General features: G+C 47.1%; 1 protein-coding gene and 1 pseudogene across 1 annotated transcript; both read right to left on the bottom strand.

Annotated features, from left to right (window-relative positions):
* Positions 1-14274: 14274 nt before the first annotated feature.
* Positions 14275-15497, bottom strand: LOC117088603 (annotated as a pseudogene).
* A 2660-nt stretch (positions 15498-18157) lies between these two features.
* On the bottom strand, positions 18158-19916 carry LOC117087819 (metallothionein-1X). The gene is made up of 3 exons (XM_033218459.1): positions 19765-19916; positions 19107-19172; positions 18158-18391 (listed from the first exon to the last, which is right to left on the bottom strand). The coding sequence occupies exons 1-3, from the start codon at positions 19790-19792 to the stop codon at positions 18300-18302; spliced, it is 186 nt and encodes a 61-aa protein (XP_033074350.1). The 5' UTR covers positions 19793-19916; the 3' UTR covers positions 18158-18299.
* Positions 19917-19958: the final 42 nt, after the last annotated feature.

The following is a 19958-nucleotide window of genomic DNA, read 5'->3' as shown; positions in this document are numbered from 1 at the left end:
TGCAAGTTTGCCTTGTCTGACTTTTTTTGTTTAGTTTTTGTTTTTTGGTTTTTTGAGAAAGGGTCTTGCCCTATTGCTTAGGCTGGAGTACAATGGCATAATCACGATTCAATGCAGCCTCGACCTCCTAGGCTTAAGTGATCCTCCTGCCTTGGCCTCCTTAGTAGGTGGGACCACAAGCACATGCTAACACGCCTGGCTAATTTTTAAAATTTTTCTTTTGTAGAGACGAGATCTTGCTATGTCCCCCAGGCTGGTTTCAAACTCCTGGGCTCAAGCAATCTTCCCGTCTTAGCTTCCCAAAGTGCTGGGATTATAAGTGTGAGCCACCATGTCCAGAGTGTGACTTATTTCTTAAGTATACACCCTGCCATTTATGTATTTATTTATTTATTTATTTTTATTTTTTGAGATAGAATCTCACTCTGTTGTCTAGGCTGGAGTGCAGTGGTGCCATCTCGGCTCACTGCAACCTCTGCCTCCTAGGCTCAAGCTATTCTCCTGCCTCAGCCTCCCAAGTAGCTGGGACTACAGGCCTGTACCACCAGGACTAATTTTCGTACTTTTAGTAGAGATGGGGTTTCACCATGTTGGCCAGGCTACTCTGAAAGTCCTGGCCTCAGATTATCTACCTGCCTCGGCCTCCCAAAGTGCTGGGATTATAGGCATGAGTCACGCGGCTGAGCACACTCTGCCAGTTAATGTCTGCAGTAAGAAAGAATTTTTCCATTTACAAGATCCCTGCCCTTGTGGAGTGTGGAGTCTGTTAGGGGAGGTAGACAACACATCAAATAAACGTATGGGAGGTTAGATAATGACAGAAGCTCAGGGAAAAAAATAAAGCTAGAAGAGGAGTGAGATGGGTTTCTGAGAGGGAGGGAGCTGTGTGAAGACTTGAGAGAGGTGAGGGAGGGAGGGAGCCAGCTGGCAGAGCATCCCAGGCCCCCAGGCAGCAGGTGCAAAGGCCTTGAGGCAAGAATTCTTGGTGATCTTGGGGAAAAGGAAGAGGCAAATGTGGGTGGTGGGAGAGAGTCATGAAGGGCCTTTGGGGCCAACATAAGGACTTCAGCTTGTACTCCAAGAGAAATGGTGAGCCATGGAAGGGTTTGGAACAGAGGAGTGACCTGTTCTACCAGGATGAATCCCGTGGCTGTGTTGAAAAACATCACAGTTCTGGCTGCAATCGCCTGAAGTATCTCCTAACCTCTTGAAACTTCATTGTTATTGCTATTTAATATCCAATTTACGATGGTTTGCCTTCGGATTTCTTAACTTAAAATGGTGCAAACACATTCAGTAGAAACTGTGCTTCAAATACCCATACAGCCATTCACCTTTTCACTTACGGTGCAGTATTCAATAAACGACATGAGATGTGTGACACTTTCTTATAAAATAGGTTTTGTGTTCAATGATTTTGCCCAGTTGTAGGGTAATGTGAGTGCTCTGAGCATGTTTAAGGTGGGCTAGGCTAAGCTATGATGTTCAGTAGGCTAGGAATATTAAATGCATTTTCAACTTAAAATATTTTCAACTTATGATGGGCTTATCAGGATGTAGCACCCTCCTGCCCCGTTAAGTCAAGGAGCATCTGTATTGTTCAATTTAAAAACAGCTAGAAAACTTGACTTCTGCCCAAGTCTAAACCTCAAATAACCATTTTATCTGGGCCCAGATGGACAGGGAGGTGACTCAAGCCTGGAAACTGAGGGTCAGGAAGACTCCTCACCCTCAAGGTCACCCAGCTCACTGAGTCACTATAGCAACAGCTCTGACACCCCACGACACAGGATTCCCAGAGGGCCTTGCTCCTAACAATGTGCTGGAAGGTTCCATGCATTAATTTGTCTATTTCTAATGATCAGACAAATTTGGAAAACGCTGCTTTGATGTATAAGATGTTCCTCTCTTATGACACCCTGAGTGTGTCTAATTATCTTCAAGTATACACAATTCTCAAAAATATACTTACAGAAAGAATTCAGATGCACTGGATCGTAAATTATAACTGCATTTCAAGTGGAACCTTTAGCAGGGAAAGGTAGGGGCAGAGTGGGTGTCCTAAACATTCAAACTAAGGTAGGCCCAAGGAAAATGGGCAGCTCACTGCTTATTCCAGCTCTTGCTGACTCCAGACGATTTTCTCAAGGGCCTGTGTGTGCACCTCTCACATGATCTGAGCTGTGAGCCCCAGGGCTTCTTTCTAGAATCTAAGGAAAGCAAGTCTGACAGTCAGTCTTAACTTTTTTTTTTTTTTTTTTTTTTGAGACATTGTCACCCAGGCTGGAATGCAGCGGCGCAATCTCGGCTCACCGCAGCCTCGACCTACCAGGTTGAAGTGATTCTCGTGCCTCGGCCTCCCAAGTAGCTGCAATTACAGGCATGTGCCACCATGCCCAGCTAATTTTTCTATTTTTAGTAAAGACAAGGTTTCACCATCGTCTTAACCTTTTGATGTGCTGGTTGGGTTGACTAGTGACACTGAACTGGGATTTCCATCAGCTTGCAATAAAGAGAAATGACCACCAGGGGACAGCAAACGTCCAGTAAGCAAAGTCAGTGCCTTTTGAAAACGTACTCTAGGCTTTGCACAAGTGAACAGAAGGGCGGGGAATCTGTGACAGTGGGCAGGCGAGCACTTAAATTCTTGGTAACCATAGCTGAATTGTGTTACTGATTTTTTTTTTTTTTAACATACCCAGCTTTCAACCTGCCTAGAATCCTCCTGCCTTTATCTAGGATCTTAATTTTAAGAAAGTACTTACTTGATAAACTGATCAATGAATTAAACCAGTTCTCAACTGGCAATGGTGTTATTTTGCTTCCCAGGAGCATTTGGCATAATCTAGGAATGTTTTAGTTGTCACAATTAGGGGTATATAATACTACTGGCATCTAGTAGGTTGAGGCCAAGGATAATGCTAGACATCCTACAATGCACAGGAAGGCCTACAGCAAAGGATGATCCGAACCTATATGACAAGGCTGAGACAACCTGGGCTAAACCAACAAAGCCTGCTCTCATAATGTGAAACCTGAGCTTCCTGTGTCTCTTCTCTCTGTAGCCCAGTGCCTGGTCTAGGATGTAGCAGGGGGAACCACCCATGATGTCTGGGAAGATATTATCGCTGTCCTCAAGGAACTGACAGTCTGCAGGAATTGAAATTTCAGATGCCTACAGGGCCAGGGAGGTAATATAAAGAGATGAAGCAGACAGGTAGGAGATGGAATGGGGAGTGGTGAGGACTGGGGCAAGTTGGAGAATGCGGCTCTAAAAGAACCACCACTTAGCTCAGCTTGTTGCTGCCATGTATAAAAGTGGGCCCACAGGCCAGGCGCAGTGGCTCAAACTGTAATCCCAGCACTTTGGGAGGCCCAGGTAAGTGGATCGCCTGAGCTCAGGAGTTTGAGACCAGCCTGGCCAATGTGATGAAACCTTGTCTCTACTTAAAACACAAAAATGAGCTGGGCGTGGTGGTGGGCTCCTGTAATCCCAGCTACTCCAGAGGCTGAGGCAGGAGAATCACTTGAACCCAGGAGGCAGAGGTTGCAGTGAGCCAAGATCATGCCACTGCGCTCCAGAGCCTGGGTGACAGAGTGAGACTCTATCTAAATTAAAAAAAAAAAAAGCGGACCCACTCTTGCCAGACCTCCAGCTGTGGGGAATAAAAAGGGGTGACATTTGGGCCAGTCCTTGAAGGATCAGCAGAATTTTGCTAGGTGGAGAGGAAATAGATGAGAATTAGTATTTCAGACAGGGATGTTCCAACCAGAAGCTGCAAATTGTCCAAACCTGGCCCTCTTTGGTCCACACAATCTTTTTCTTTCTTTTCTTTTCTTTTACTTTATTTTATTTACTTACTGAGACAGGGTCTCACTCTTTAGCCCAGGCTGGAGTGCAATGGCACGGTTACAGGCCCCTACAGTCTTAACCTTGCAGACTCAAGCAGTCCTGAGCCTTGGCCTCCAAGTAGCAGGGACTCCAGGTGCAGGCACCATGACCAGCTAATTTTTTTTTTTTTTTTTTTTAAGAGATGGGGTCTCACTCTGTTGCGTAGGCTGGTCTCAAACTCCTGAGCTCAAGCAATCCTCCCACCTTGGCCTCCCAAAGTGTTGAGATTGAGGTGAGCCTCTTTTGTCTTATCTTCTTTTTTTTTTTTTTTTTTTTTTTTTTTTTTTTGAGGCGGAGTCTCGCTCTGTCGCCGGGACTGGAGTGCAGTGGCCGGATCTCAGCTCACTGCAAGCTCTGCCTCCCGGGTTACGCCATTCTCCTGCCTCAGCCTCCCGAGTAGCTGGGACTACAGGCGCCCGCCTCCTCGCCGGCTAGTTTTTGTATTTTTAGTAGAGACGGGGTTTCACCGTGTTCTCCAGGATGGTCTCGATCTCCTGACCTCGTGATCCGCCCGTCTCAGCCTCCCAAAGTGCTGGGATTACAGGCTTGAGCCACCGCGCCCGGCTTTCTTTTTTTTTTTTTTTAGTTTAAGCTCCTAGAAGTGACTCTTCTTTTAATGCAATTTTTTACTGCAGTAAAATATGCATAGCATAGAATTTACCATTGTAACCATTTTTAGGTCTATAACTCAGTGGCATTAAGTACATTTACAATGTTGTATAACCATCACCACCATCCATTTCCAGAACATTTGCATCATCTCAAGCAGAAACTCTGTACCATTAAACATAACTCCACATTCCCTTTCCCACTAGCCCCTTGTAACCTCTACTCTGTTTTCTATCTCCATGAATTTGCCTCCCCTAGGCACCTCATGTAAATGGAATCATAAAATATTTGTCCTTTTATGTCTGGCTAATTTTAGGTGGCATAATATTTTCAGGGATCCACACAATCTTTTTAAGACTTGGATATTTTACATAAAAATCTGGATTTCTGGCTTGTCCTAAAAAATTGTAAGATTTGAGTGGTCTAAGAATGGTTTCACATTTTCAATTTTTTTTTTTTTTTTTTAAGAGAAGGAGAAGGAGGAGGAGGAGGGGAAGGAAGAGAAAAAGGAGGTAAAGAAAAAGAAAATATGCAACACATATTGTATATGGCCCACAAGGCCTAAAATAATTACCCCCTGGCCCTTTACAGAAATGTTATGCAGACTTCTGGCCTGCATAATAATAAAATGTAATATAGCAATTAAGAACTGATGAGTTTTGAATATTTATTCCCTTTATTTTATTTTATTTATTTTGTTTTTTTCCAAGATGGAATCTTGCTCCGTCGCCCAAGCTGGAGTGCAGTGGCATGATCTCGGCTCACTGCAACCTCTGCCTTCCGGGGTTCAAACAATTCTCCTGCCTCAGCCTCCCGAGTAGCTGGGATTACAGGCAAGCACCGCCACACCTGGCTAATTTTTTTTGTATCTTTAGTAGAGACGGGGGTCTCACCATGTTGGCCAGGCTGGTCTCAAACTTCTGACCTCATGATCTGCCTGCGTCAGCCTCCCAAAGTGCTGAGATTACAGGAGCGAGCCACCGCCTTTATTTTTAATATGACTTATGTAATTGCAAGTTTATATAATTTTTAGTAAATGTTGTGTTTGAAAGTGGTTTGCAAAATTTGTGAAAATTTAACAATTGACTCCCATGAGCCAGTAATGGCTGGTTTCAGAGCCTCTGTTTATCTTTCCATTTGTTTAGAAAGTCTTAATATCTCTTAATAAAGTTCTATAATTTTCCCTGTAACAATTTTGAACATTATTTGTTAGATTTATTCCTGGGCAGTTGGTATTTTCTGATAATGCTGTACATGGTATTTACTCTTTAATTGCACTTCTTAGTTGTTTGCTCCTGGTATATAGAAATACAAATGACTCTTGGAGGTACGCAGTCACTTTACTAAACGCTCCTATTATTCCTAACAAGTTAAATGTATATTCTTTTGTTTTTCTATGTAAATGAATGCATTGCCTGCAAATAATGACATTTTATTCCTCTCTTTCCAATCCTTATGTTTCTAATTTCTTTTTCTTTTTTTATTCCTCTGGCTGGGACCTCCAACAGAATGTGGATAGGAGGTGACAGTGGGCATCTTTGTCTCATTCCTGACTTTAAAGAGAATCGCTCTAGGTTTTCTGGCTTTTTTGGGTGTTTTGGGATTTTTTTGGTTTTGTTTTTATATTTTGTTTTGCTTTGTATTTTGTACTCCCTCTGTCACCAGGCTGGAGTACAGTGGCAATGATCATGGCTCACTGCAGCCAGGCAGTGGGAGCAGACACTTCTGAGCCTGTGAGGTCATGGGGGGCCCTTCTTGGTCCCGCAGGAGTGCAGGGATGCCTGAGTCTGCAGCCACAACTTGGGTGGCTGCAGCCCCATCCAGGGGGGCAGAACGCCTGCCTGCTCCTGGCTCCCCAAGAACACAAGGTGGCTTGGATCTGCAGCCACAGTTTGGGTGGCTGCAGCCCCAACTAGGAGGGTGGGGCTCCTGATTGATCTGTGGAGTGTGCAGCCCGTGTGATGGCAACAGCAGGCCATCTGGAGTGGTGGCAGCTGCCATCACAGTGAGCCCTGATGGCATCACTGCACTCCAGCCTGGATGACAGAGTGATAGCCTATCTCAAAAAATAAAAGTAAAAATAAAAACAAATAAAAGTAAGATGTTTTGCCCATGAAAGGACTCAGTTAGGCAAGGGATGTAATTCAAACATATATAAAGAACATCTATGTTGCAATAAGAGTCATACAAGTAACTCATAGAAAAATGGGTGCAAACAGAAAGTAATGAAGTACTGAAAAAAAAAAGATAGTCCACAAGGATAGGGATATGTCAAAGGGACACAGGAGCCACCTGAAAGAGCCCCCAGTTGCCAAAGCTGGAACAATTGGAGCAATACAATAAACTAATATTGGATTATAACCCAAAGTATAGAATACATATCCATGAATCCATTCTGATATAACTAAACCACTGAATGTATAAACAAAGGAGAAGAAAAAAAATCTCATGTATAAAGGAATTCCAAATAATTTATGTAGGTCCTTGCCCTCAAGGAGCATAACTTCCCATTCCTTAAGTGTGGGCTGTACATAGTGACTTTTTTTTTTTTTTTGAGACAGGGTCTCACTCTGTCACCCAGGCTGGAGTGCAGTGGTGTGATCAGGGCTTACTGCATTGATCTCCCAGGTTCAAGCAGTCCTCCCACTTCAGGCTCCTGAGTAGCTGGGACTTTGGGTATGCGCCACCACAACTGGCTAATTTTTTTATTTTTATTTTTACTAGAGACGAGGTCTTGCTATGTTGTCCAGGCTGGACTCGAACTCCTGAGCTGAAGCAGTCCTACCTGCATCGGCCTCCCAAAGTGCTGGGATTACCAACATGAGCTACCATGCCTAGCCCATAGCCCATTCTTTCCAAAGAATACAGCATGTAAATGGAAAGATGTGGGGAAAAGAGAGGTCAGCCTGTTACTGTGTCTATATAGAAAGAAGTAGATTTAAGAGACTCCATTTGGTTCTGTATTTGAGATGCTGTTAATCTGTGACCCTACCCCCAACCCTGTCCTTGCAAGAGATATGTGCTGTGGTGACTTAAAGTTTAAAGGATTTTGGGCTGTACAGAATGTGCTTTGTTAAACAAGTGCCTAAAGGCTGCTTGTGGTTAAAGGTCATCACCATTCTCTTAAATCTCAAGTAAGAGAAAAACATTTGTCTCCTGCCCGTCCCTGGGCAATGGAACATCTCTGTGTAAAACCCATTGTGTGCTTTGTTTACTGAGCAAAGGGAAAACCACCTTTAGGAATAAGGTGGGATTTGCTGGAGCAATACTGCTAAAAGGTTTATGGAGATGTTTGTATATGCATCTCAAGGCACAGCATTTTCCTTGAACTTATTCAGGTCACAAAGATCTTTATCTATATGTCTTACTGCTGATTTACTCCCTTAACTTTTAGATGGTAAAGATAATTATCAATAAATACTAAGGGAACTCAGAGACGGGGGCTGGTGTGGGTCCTCTGTAAGCTGAGCACTGGTCCCCTGGGTCCCACTTTTCTTTCTCTATACTTTGTCTCTGTGTCTTATTTCTTTTCTCAAGTCTCTCGTTCCACCTAACGAGAAACACCCACAAGTGTGGAGGGGCAGGCCACCCCTTCAGAAAGAGGAGGAAAAAAAAAAGTAACTTCACAGTGGAGACACCAGACAAACACTAGCTCAGCCAGGTTATCATGGTCAACATCAATAGTGATGAGTCATATCGATAGTATTATACCACTGATACTACATGATGAGGAAGACCCTGTTGCCTTCTTCCCAGAAACCTTTAATTCCAGTCTAAGGATGAGGAAAACATCAGACAAATTCCAGCAGAGGGATATCCCACAATGCATCTGCCCAGGACTCCTCAAAACTGTCAAGGTTACCAAAGCAAGGAGAATCTGACAAAAGGATCACAGCTCAGAAGAGCCTATGGAGACCCGCCAACTCCATAGTATCTTGGATGGGACTCTGGAACAGAAAATAGGCATTAGGCAAGAAATTGAGAAAATCTGAATAGCATTGGACTTTAGTAATTTTTATTTATTTATTTATTTATTTTTTGAGACAAGGTCTTGCTCTGTTGCTCTGTCACCTAGGCTGGGGTGCAGTGACACCCTCACGTCTCACTACAGCCTCAAACTCCTGGGCTAAAACAATCCTCCTACCTCAGCCTCCCGAATAGCTGAGACCACATGTGCATGCCACCACAACTGGCTAATTTGTTGTTGTTATATTTTTTGTAGAGACAGGGTTTTGCCATGTTGCCCAGGCTGGTCTCAAACTCCTGAGTGCAAGCGATCTGCCCATCTTGGACTCTGAAAATGCTGAGATTACAGGCATGAGCCATCATGCCCAGCCTAGTAAATTTTTTTGAATGAGACAAGATATAGACAGGCATTTCTCAGAAAAGGAACTATATAAACGGTAATAAATACATGAAGATCACTAATAAACATCATTAGTGATCAGGAAAATGCAAATTAAAGTCACAACAAGATACCATTTTGGACCCATCTGATCTGCAGAAATTTAAAATTCCAATGTATCAAGACAGGATATGGATCCATAGGTTCTATTTCAGCCCTGAGGGCCATTGTAAGGACTCTGACTTTCACACGAAGTGAGACAGGGACCAGTGAAGCTCCCACAAATAAAGGGGAAGAAAAAAACCTCCTGTATAAAGGAATTCCAAATACTTTAGGTAGGTCTTTGCCCTCAAGGAGGATAATTTCCCATAGAGGGAGCAGAAGATCCCCTTAGCTTCTGGGCTGAGAGTAGGCTTCAGATAGCAAGGACAGACTAGGGAGAGCAGGTTGGAAGCTGGAGCAGTCATCCAGGAGAAGCAGGTGGTGATTTGGACTCATAGCAGGGGGGATGGTGGGAGTTTATGGGGTGGTGGGAAGTGACGGGAGCTGGTTTGATGCCACACTGCCTTCTTTCCCTCTATGTTGAATTTATTTGTGTTCTTGACTCCCCTGTCTTCATGCCATAGACTGAGAACTCCAGGAGGGCAAGGATTATCTTATTCGCTGTTATTAATAAGTCCTTGTTATAGGCCCAGCACAGTGGAAGTAGCCAGGAATTAATAAATGAATACCCCCAGTCACATTGTTTCCTTGTCCCTTAACCCTCTTGATCAGACAAGACTCTTTCCCATCTCTAAGCCTTTTCTTATCATCCCCTCCTCCATGAGAAGCAAGGGTCCATACTGGGGTGGGTGTGCTGGAGGGGAGTCCGGGGTGCTGAGGGCCCTGCACACATGCCCTCTTTGGTCTCTTTCCCTCTGGGGGAGCTTGCCTTGGGGATTTTGGCTTGGTTTTTTCTTTTTCTTTTTTTGAATCAGAGTCTCACTGTTTCACCCAGGTCACCAAGGCTGGAGTGCAGTGGCATGATCTCGGCTCTCTGCAACCTCTGTCTCCTGGCTTCAAGCAATTCACCTGTCTCTGCCTCCGTAGTAGCTGGGATTACAGCCACATCCCACCACACCCAGCTAATTTTTATATTTTTAGCAGAGACAGTGTTTCACCATGTTGGCCAGGCTGGTCTCGAACTCCTGACCTCAAGTAGTCTGCCTGCCTCGGCCTTCCAAAGTGCTGAGATTACAGGTGTGAGCCACCGCGGCTGGCCTTGGCATTTTCATTCATACCCGGGATTCAGCCCATGTGATCCACCAGACTCTGAAGAGTCAGTTCGGACTGTTACAAACTTTGAATCCTTGCCAGGAAAGTAAGTTTTCCCAGGCCTGAGAGTGGCAGGCCCCACGGGCAGAAAACGCCTACCTGCTCACCCAAGGGCGTGTCTCTCACAGGCCCAGGCAAGAAGGAATGTTGCCCCAGGAGGAGACATGATATCCAGTTCCCCATCCAGTTCCGCCCTCAGAGTCTCAGGCCCTGGATGTCAGGTGAGGACAGTCTTGCTTGGTCACAGTGGATGGCCCAGTGATGCCACGGAGAAAGCCCCTTCATGCCACCAACACCTTTCCCACCAAAGGGATATCTGTCCAGACTCTGGTTGCAAGCAATAAAATTAAGCTGAGGCAGGAGAATCGCTTGAACCAGGGAGGCGGTGGTTGCAGTGAGCCAAGATCATGTCACTGCACTTCAGCCTGGGCGACAGAGGGAGACTCCGTCTCAAAAAAAAAAAAAAGAATTAAGCTAAGGGTCATTTGTTGGACGGGTAAAGTAAAAGGTGGGGGCTGTAGGGGCAAATGCTGTGGGGTTTGGGTGTGCACTTCTGATGGGTGTCCTTTGAGACACATTCTACCCCACGTCTCAGAGTTCCCAAAGGGAACATCCAATCAACTGAGGCTCCCTGGAGAACGAGATTCTGGCCCTCCAGCTTTTATAGCTGAAGCCAGCCCCTCGCTCTCCCCTCCCATCAAGGCTGTGCCCAATGGAGGCCCCTAAAGTAAGTTGGGGAGATGGATACCAGACAGTCAAACTTAACCAATGCCCATGCCAGCCCAAATGCACCCCAGAGAGTCACTTCTCTGGGTGAAGCATTGCCCTGTCTCTCTGAAGGACCACTGATGCTGGCAAACTCTCCCAGGCTGGGAGACCCAAGCTTATTGACCTCCTGGTGTAGGTTCTGGCTTAGCCTAGCTCAGGTTTGAGGGGGTATGCCCACCCCAGGATGGAAATGATATTTCGGACAGGCCTAGGTGGCTGGTGATGGGGCACAGGTCTGTACCCCAGCTTTGTGAGGCTGTCTCTGGAATCCCCAGGGGACCAGACCACTGAGCCTTTCATATCACCTAGGCCTGGGTGACAACAACAGCTTCCCAGCCTTGTCTCTGCTTCCCCCATGCAGACTCAAGAATCCCTAAGTCTGTCCAGCAGAGGCAGAGGCTCAGAGGAGGGAGGGGCTCTGACCCCTGAAAAGCAGCCAACCCTTCCATCCCAACCTAGCCTCCCACTTCCTGCATAGAAGAGTTGTGGGTTTCTGCAAGGAGGGATAATCTTTCTCTGTGGAGGGTGGAGGAGGCCAGAAAGGATGGCTGATGAGGGTAAGGGGAACTAGGGTCAGCCTCGCTGACTTCATGGCTTTACCCAGGTCAGGAGGTGGATATGGTGCTTCGGCCAGCCAGGGATGGCCCCAGGGATTACCCTGAAAAGGTGGCTCTTGCAGCACCATTCGCAATAACAAAGACATGGAATCAACCTAAATGCCCATCAGTGTCAGACTGGATGAAGAAAATGTGGTCCATATATACCAGGGAATATTATACAGCCATAAAAAAGAACAAGACCATGCCTTTTGCGGGAGCATGAATGGAGCTGGAGGCTATCATCCTTAGCAAACTAAAGCAGGGACAGAAAACCAAATACTGCATGTTTTCACTTATAAGTGGGAGCTAAATGAGAAGAACTTATGAACACAAAGAAGGAAATAACAGACACTGGGACCTACTTGAGAGGGGAGGAGGGAGAGAAGCAAAAAATATAACTATTGGAAACTGAGCTTCATACATGGGTGATGAAATAATATTTACAACAAACCCCCATGACACGTGTTTACCTATGTAACAGACCTTCACATGTACCCCTCAAACCTAAAATTAAGAAAAAAGAAAAGAAATCTGGAAAGAAGGAAAAAAAAAAGGTGGGTTAGTAGGTATTGTGATGCCACAAATGGAGCCAGGTAAGCATCCCATGGGGACACACAGGTGTGTGATTCATGTTCTCCCCCCACCTCCACTCCTCACAGGGCTCTGAGCAGAATTGCTCAGCCACATCTGCAGACAGTCATTCTGAGAGCCCTCAAATGCCTGCACCACCTCCACCCCACCCTGACTCCTGCTTCCACCATACATGGCTTCCACCATCACCCCTGACCTCCTCCAACCCCTTAAGCTGTATTTGTCTTTAGATTAGTTCCATTCTCCCAGGGTGTAAGGAAGAGATGCACATGGCCTTTAGTGACAGGACATACTCTATTTGCGGGTGTGCTGAGTATTTTCTAGACCCACTCTCCACCCTCCTCCCGCCACCCAGAGAGAGGGAGGGAGCGGTGGGGCCAGCATCTGTTTGGGTTCAGCCAATGAGCGCATTGGCAGGAGATGGGAGAGAAGAGGAGATCACAGAATGGAGAGGAGGTCACCGAATGGACTCCCTCTTTACCAAGTTGAGTGGCAATCTGAGAGTCACAGCTCCCGTTGGGACATCCTCTCCTGCAGCTACTTTCTCTGCATTCCAGGGATAGCCACGCCTGGGCCTGGTAATTGCTCCCCAGTGTTGCAGGCCTGGGAGTCTTTGCATCTTTTGTTCATTTATTTTAATCCTTCCTGCTCCTTTGTAAACAATCCCTTTATTAAATTCTCCCCAATGACTCATTGATCTTCTGCAAAGACTCTTCCTGGTATAGGAAGAAACTCCACAGGCTGAGTCTCAGGGTGTGCAGGGTCCTATGTCCCACTGGGGAACCTGAAGGTGGTCAGATTCTCCTCCCCACTGCCAGCCAGTGGACTTCCTGAGACTTTGAATCCTAAGCTGGTGGTAAAGAATTCAATGAATAGTTTAGCACTCGTTCACAGTACCGGTGGCCAATGGCAGTGGTGGGGACATGTGGGGACAGCAGAAGCAGTGGTGATAGCTGTGCAAACTGCTGCAGCCCAGCCAGGTTGCTCCTGTGACATGACCTGCTACCTGACCACTCACAGCAACCACCCATTTTCTGAGTCTAGTTCTTCATCCTTCTAGTTGACTCCATGGATCCCCAGTATCCTTCCAATGAATTTGTTTTGCCTAATTTAACTGGAATCCATTTCTGTTGCTTGCATCCAAGGAACCCTGACTGATACAGAGTTTGTTTTCAGGATTCAAAGGAGGTGGGTATCGTTGGGACCCCTGTCAGCAGATGTTCAGCCTCTCTGGGTCCCTAGAGAACTGAGATATATAGCAGTTCCCATGGAAAAGCAGGCATGTGGTTTGGTTTAATTGTCCTCATGGCTACTATTTAGGGTGGGTTTTTTAGTATTCTCATGATGCAACTCCAGTTATATCACGAGCTCTGGCAGCCCTGTTAGCCCCTCAGGTCTCTCAGAAGAGAGGATCAGAGTGGTTCAGTTTGCCTTCACCATCCACATTGGGCAGTGTCGGGACAGCCCCCTCCAGAAGAGTTAGCCTCCTGCTTGTCCAGCCCACCCATCAATGCTCTATCTGCTGTGGCCAAGATGTGATCATGTGAATGAATGAATGAATGAATGAAAGAGTAAATGGGTTTTGCTTTGTTTGTTTGAGACAGAGTCTTACTCTTGCCGCCCAGTCTAGAGTACAGTGGTGCGATCCCGGCTCACTGCAACCTCTGCCTCCTGGGTTCAAGCAATTCTTCTGCCTCAGCCTCCTGAGTAGCTGGGATTACAGACTTGCGCCCCCACGCCCTGCTAATTTTTGTATTTTTAGCAGAGACTGGGTTTCGCCATGTTGGCCAGGCTGGTCTCAAACTCCTAACCCCAGGTGATCCACCCACCTTGGCCTCCCAAAGTGCTGGGATTACAGGCTTGAGCCACCACGCCCAGACTGTTTTTGCTTTTATTAAGGCCAATTGCTGTGACTTTATTTTAATGGGTTTTCAGACTCACTATCTGTGAGTCTTTAATGGGTTTTCAGACTCACTTTCTGTGGAGCTCTTTAGATGAGACTGTGTCGCTAGTCAACCATCTTCACTGTGGAGGCCTACTCACTATGATTTTGCTTTGTAGATCACAAGGATTCATTCAAATTGTCTTTGCTTCCATTCCTTCATAGTATGTTGCATGGTGTGAAAGTATATCTCTCCTTCTCTAGTACATTGTATTCAAACAGGTTGCTGCTGCTTCTCCATTGTCATTCATCTTTTCATTATCTTATTCCTCTTAGCACAGTCAGCACATACCGTATTATCTTCTATGCATAGGGATGGGAAAATTCAGGCAGGTAACAAGAAGAGAGAAATCATCCTCCTATCGGTGGTAGGCACCCAGGCCTGACTTGCATGAAACTGCAGGTGTACCCAAACCTTTGTGTCTGCTGAGATAAGTCTGCCATGGACCACACGACACTCAACACCAGAGGCTTACATCAAAAAGGCCTCAACAGAAGCTGAAATAGAACACTAATTCACAGCCTTAGGCTGAACAGCTCTCACAGCAATTCTTGCCCATGATGCCAACATGGCTTCCTGAGCTGAAGTTATCACTTCAAATGTTCAAATGTATTAGTCTCTTCTGCTTTTGTATTCATCTCAAGACTTTTCTGAAGCCTTGCTCCCTCGGTCACTGCCTTGCATTTCCTCGACCATGGCTGTAATCTGGTCTCCTGTGACATTTCAGGGATATCTTGCTGTTGTTCAGGGTAAGCATGTCTATGGAGTCTCAGATAAACTTAAACTTTTTTTTTTTTTAGATGGAGTCTTGCTCTGTTGCCCAGGCTGGAGTACAGTGGCACGATCTCAGCTCACTGCAGCCTCTGCCGGGTTCAAGTGATCCTCCTGCGCCGGCCTTCCGAGTAGCTGGGACTCCAGGTGCACACCACCATGCCTGGCTAGTTTTTTGTTTCTTGTTTTTTTGTATTTTTAGTAGAGGTGGGGTTTCACCATGTTGACCAGGCTGGTCTCGAGCTCCTGACCTCAGCCTCAGCCTCCCAAAGTGCTGGGATTCCAGGCGTTAGCCACCATGCCTGGCCCTCAGATAAACTTCTGTTTTCTTGCCGTTAGGAGTCAAACCTCGTTGTTGACACCAGTTCCACCAAGTTGTGTCTCCTGACACAACTTATTAAGGGGAGGCAAAATGGTCGGCAAGGGAAAGACTGGTATTTTGCATCTAGCTTTTGTGGAGCTGTGAATTGTTTATTTGTTTGAGGTAGATGAACTTTATTATGTTTCTTAGACTTCTCCGGTTTGACATCAGAAGTTGAAGGAACACTTGTTCTATATTTGGATCATCTTTAACTGGCACCAGTGTCAAAAATCATACTTTCCTCATCATCTATTTCCCCCTCAAAGAAATTATTCTTGCTGCTATCAAAATTTGAGTCTGACATTTTCAGCAATGTCCCTGTCTTGACCATTTGGTGATAAGTTTTTTTAAAAATTAAGCCAGGCGCGGTGACTCATGCCTGTAATTCCAGCACTTTGGGAAGCCCAGGCGGGTGGATCGCTTGAGTCCGGGAGTTTGAGACCAGCCTGGGAAACGTGGTGAGACCCCCATGTCTACCAAATAATCTGGCTTTCTTTTGAGACAGGGTCTTACTCTGCCACCCTGGATGGAGTGCAGTGGCACAATCACAGCTCCCTGTACCCTCGACCTTCTGGACTCAAGTGATCCACCCACCTCAGCCTCCTGAATAGCTGGGGCTAGAGGTGCATGCCACCGTGCCCGGCTAATTTATTCTTTTTTTTATTTTTGTAGAGACGTTGTTTCGCCATGTTGCCCAGGCTGATCTCAAACTCCTGGGCTCAAGCGATCTGCCCTCCTCTGCCTCACAAAATGTTGTGATTACAGGCATGAGCCACTGCGCCCAGGCAAGTGAATGTTTTTCTCCTACTCCCCTGGCCCAGCTAAATCACAGTCTTCTCCCAAAGCATCCATACCTCTGTCTTAGCCTGTCTCACACCCAGCCTATCCTAGAGTCAGCGTGAAATGGGTCCTTCTCCTGGAGATAGAAATCTTTAGCCCCCATGTGGCTTTCTGTCCCAGCCCAGCAGCTGCATCTTGCAGTGGTCAATAATTGCTCCCTGAATTCAACAGAGACTTAAATAAGATCTCCAGCAAGGGAATTGGCTCTTATTTATATAATATCTTACCTCTCTGTGGGCAGTACAATGGTTTACATACTGAAGGGGGTCCCATAAGTGCTCATCAAATTACATAGATAACATTTATGGATCACCTACTGATTGTCAGACACCAAACCTGGCTCACATTTACTGAGGACTTGATATGCTCCAGGGACAGTGCTAGCCACATTCAACCTCACCACAACCCTATGGGTTAGGTCCTATTATTGTCCCCACATTGCAGTTAAGAAATGTGAGGCACAGAGAGACGACATCATTCTCTTAACTAATGGAGCTGTGGGTCTAGCCAGGCAGCCTGGCTCCAGAGCTGACGCACTTAACTGCTTTACCAGGCTATTTCATGATGGTGTGCTTGACACTGAAGCTTCTGGAAATTAAACAAGGCATTCCAATAAGAACCACATCAAAAAAAATGTGAATGACTATAAATTAATCTCTCCAACAGACACCCACAATAATCATGCCCCACCCAGCCCCAAGGAAGATGGGGCTCAGGACTGGGGATGATGGATGAACAGGATGCCACTTCACACATGACTTGGAAAAGAAGTTGTAAGTTGAATGATCATGTTTGTCAGACCTGGCAAAAACATTTTGTACCTATCCCTTGAGAGGTTTGGCAGCTGCAATTTCCCAAAACAGAGTTATGAAAGAGCAATGGCTGGGTGCATTTGTGACTTTGGCACCAGGGCTTCTGGACCAAATCTCAAACAGGGCGGTGCCCACATCACACTCCTGCCCATGCCTTATGAGGTCCCTGCCAGATTCTCTCCCCAGAGGATGGCACCTCAGACACCAGCCCAACCTCAATGAGGTGGTGTTTCCCTAGCATGAGCCCTCAAGGAGGCTCAGATCTGCCCTCTGAGCTTGGTTTGGTCTCCATGAAGACACTTGCCACACTGCTTGGTGAGGCTTGCCAGCCTCTCCCTCCACAGCCAGCCAGAAGCTGGGCACCTCCAGGTTCCCTCAGCCACCAGGGCACGCAGCCACATGTTGGAGAGTTGCTCCAAATACCAGCTGGGATGGAAAATACCTCCTGGTCCTGAGACCAGAGAGGAACTGGCAGAGGCCATTTTATTTCACCAAATAATTCTGTGTGACTGCTTCAGTGGGTTGCAACCCTAGGTACCTATTAAAAAGCAAAAGGTAGGTTCCCTGGGCCTGCTTAGCCCTAAACAAATCGGAAAGGGGGCTGCAGAGGTGGGGGAAGTGGAATACCGGCTTGAGCACTCTTCCAGCCTCTCCAAGTGGTTCAGCTGTGCTGAGTGAGGCCGTCCTTCAGATTAATGAGGCATGTGGCCTCTGCCCTCCCCTCTCCAAAGGGAGCATGGGCTTATCCCCTATGCCCTCACACAATCTCACACACACTGGCCTTCTGTTCCCCGAGTGCCAGGCTCTTCCCCACTTCCGGACCTTTGCTGGAGCTGTGCCCTCTGCAGGAATGCAGCTCTCAGATCCCAGTGGAAAGAGTTCTTCATTCAGGCTCACCCTAAGTGCATTCAGTCACAGCACCTTCTCCCTTACAAGATTCCTTATTCTATCATTCTCTCTCTCCCCAGCAGTCCATAAGCTCCCTGTTCCCCTCACCACTGAGAACCCCATGCCTCACTGTGTATGCAGTAGGTGCACCATAGTTGGTCGGTGAGTATAGGCTGTGTCACAGCTACACAAAAATGGCAGCTACTACTTGTTAACTGTTGCTAGAGGGTGGTAGAATAAACCCCCTAGTTTACCATAGTTCACAAAGGAGAGCCAAGGCCAGGCAGGATTGCAGGAACCTTGCACACAGACCCCCCACTGCCATGGTCCCCTGTCTGAAATGTCCCACAATCTGGGTTTCCTACAACCCAACTGGAACCAAGTGCCATATACCCAACGACAATTGAGGCGCCCGGAGCCAGAATAGTCTAGATGAATTTATTGCCATTCACATATTTCATAGAAAAAAAGATGTAGCAAACGGGTCAGGGATGTACAAAAAAAAAAAAAAATACAGGTTTATACAGGTGGCTCTATTTACATCTGAGAGCAGGGCTGTTCTAGCATCAGGCACAGCAGCTGCACTTGTCCGATGTCCCTTTGCAGATGCAGCCCTGGGCACACTTGGCACAGCCCACAGGGCAGCAGGAGCAGCAGCCTGGGGAAGAAGGGGAGAGTGAGAGGTCAGAGCAGACTCTATCAGGCACCTCCCTGCCCCAACAGAGGCCTGGCTCAAGCCCTGCCTCCAGCCCCAGAGGACCATCATTTCAGGATGGCATGGCTTTGTCAGGAGAGAACTGGTGGATCTTTGGGATGAGGGTTTTATATGAAAAAGCTGCCCAGCCCCACCTGAGTCCGAGACAGGACAGAAGACTGGACAGGTATGGGAACAAAAGGAGGCCAGTTCCCCCAAACCTATACTTAAATGAAGAAAATCTTCATAATCAGACAGGGGGCAAACCCCTGACACAGCAGTTCTGGGGAAGGCCAGGGAAGCTCTGGGCTGCCTCTGCAGGAAAGGGCTGGATCATCAGGTTCCACATCACCCGGGGTCTCCAAGATCCAGGGCCTTAAGTGCTTCAGGACCCAGAAAGGTTAAGAAGGCTGCATCAGGAGGCAGGAGACCTAGATTCACATTCCAGCTTTGTTCCCAACACTACCTGGTAACCTCTCTGGGCCTTGGTTTCTAGTTTGGTAATAAGAGGCTGGGATTCACCCATTTTTAAGGCACTTTGAGGTCTGATTCTGAATCAGGTGTTGAGGGAGGGGTTTGGGGAAGCTGGTCATAGGCCTGCCCCCTGCCTGCAGAACTCTGGGTTCCCTGCTCTAACCTAGCCTATACCCCAGATTCCCAGGGAAGGCCCCGCACTCACTCTTCTTGCAGGAGGTGCATTTGCACTCTTTGCATTTGCAGGAGCTGGCACAGGCACAGGAACCATCTGCAAGGAAGAGAAAAAGGCAGTGAGTGAGATGCGGAAGGTACAGCAGCTGGTCAGTAACGCTTCAGTCCCCTCTTCTCTCTGCTGCAGGACCGGCCCTCAGAGTTCCTTTCCCACTCGGGGGAGAGGAAAAGAACCCCATCTCCTCTCCCTTCATTCTGGGAAGGGCAAGTGTCCTCTTGCTTTTACCCCACAAGCAAGGTCCCAGGCTCCAGACACAACCCAGGAAGCCTAAGAAGAGGGAAGGCCAGAACCTTCTGTTCTGAACTCCGAAGAGGCAACAGCCCCCCGGGTTCCCATCCACTCTGGCTGCTCAGAGCCTGGTCGGAGCATTGGGGCTCAGCCAGCAGCGCCCTGACCAACTGGGTGACATGGAGCAGGACAGCCTTGGGCCTCAGTACCTTCAACTCTGACTTAGAGGCACAGGGAGGAGGGAGGTGGTCTCAGGGACGTGATAGGGAAGAAAGCACCTAACGAAATAAAGGAGCCCCTGCAGCTCAGAACTTAAAACGCGACTTCTTCAAACCCAGGAATAGTCTGTACTGTGGCTGGGAAACGCGCATCCCGAGGCGTGGAGCCAGGTGTCCCTTACCAGGCGAGCAGGAGCAGTTGGGATCCATTTCGAGGAAAGGAGAAGCAGGAGTTCCTAATGAAGAGGAAAACACTCAGCGGGACAGACGAAAGCGGTGTGGAACCCAGGCGCCGGCGGCTCCCTTTATAGCACGGGAAGCGGGCCGGGCGCAGAGGCCCCGCCCGGTCCTTGCACCCGCGCCCGCTGAGTCTGCA

The sequence above is a fragment of the Trachypithecus francoisi genome, unplaced genomic scaffold (assembly GCF_009764315.1).
Source record: "Trachypithecus francoisi isolate TF-2019V2 unplaced genomic scaffold, Tfra_2.0 Lachesis_group10, whole genome shotgun sequence".
In the NCBI taxonomy this organism is placed as follows: Eukaryota; Metazoa; Chordata; class Mammalia; order Primates; family Cercopithecidae; genus Trachypithecus; species Trachypithecus francoisi.
This window is presented reverse-complemented; position numbering and strand designations above follow the sequence as displayed.